Source organism: Trypanosoma theileri (assembly GCF_002087225.1).
Source record: "Trypanosoma theileri isolate Edinburgh chromosome Unknown TM35_Tth_67_V1, whole genome shotgun sequence".
Classification (NCBI taxonomy): domain Eukaryota; phylum Euglenozoa; class Kinetoplastea; order Trypanosomatida; family Trypanosomatidae; genus Trypanosoma; species Trypanosoma theileri.
Genome location: NW_021639909.1, coordinates 49616 through 50253, shown reverse-complemented (window position 1 = coordinate 50253; position 638 = coordinate 49616). Strand labels below are relative to the sequence as shown.

At 40.0% G+C, this 638-nt stretch overlaps 1 protein-coding gene across 1 annotated transcript; it reads left to right on the top strand.

The window, feature by feature from the left end:
- Position 1: 1 nt before the first annotated feature.
- TM35_000671210 (uncharacterized protein) lies at positions 2-322 on the top strand (the record flags this gene model as incomplete). The annotated part of the gene is made up of 1 exon (XM_029031141.1): positions 2-322. A coding segment is annotated over one exon (321 nt), but the record flags the coding sequence as incomplete, so codon positions are not given.
- Between the last annotated feature and the right edge of the window lie 316 nt (positions 323-638).

Genomic DNA, 638 nt, shown 5'->3' with positions numbered 1-638 from the left:
TTATGGTATGTCTCTTTTAAATCAACGTGATGATCTTTCATCTGTTCGTCCAGGTGGTACAAAGGCTCTCGGCAGTACGAAGGAACTTCAAGGTGTTAATGGTTTGCCTGGTGCAGATATTAAGAGTGAGAATCGTCCTGTCGTGACCAATAGTGTTACTAAAGGTGAAAGTGGTGTTTTGAACAGGAACAAGATGGATGGAGAGCAGAAGGTGAAGCAACAAAAGGCAGGTGACACATTAGAAGTTCAAAGTCCTTTGAACGCGAGTAAACCGGAAGCTGTCCTATCTTCTCCTCCTCCTCCTGTACAAGATNTCTTTTAGTTGGAATATCTTTTCTTTTACTTTTTTGTGTGTGTGTGTTTCTTTTTTCTAATAATTCCATTATCTGCTTTTCCCGTTGTGTGTGTTTGCAGAAAACTGGGCTGTTCTGCTCACTATCGGTATACATCTCTTGCTAGTACACACGGATGTGTGTGTGTGTGTGTGTGCAGTAATTTACTACATAAACTAGAGCCATGGGTTATTGTGTGTGTGTATTTGGCTCTCTCTTATTTGGGTATTGTAGGGTCTACTCTTTTTCTATTAAGGTATTACATATTATCGTGCAAGCTGTCTATTCCTTTTTGTTGCTTTACTG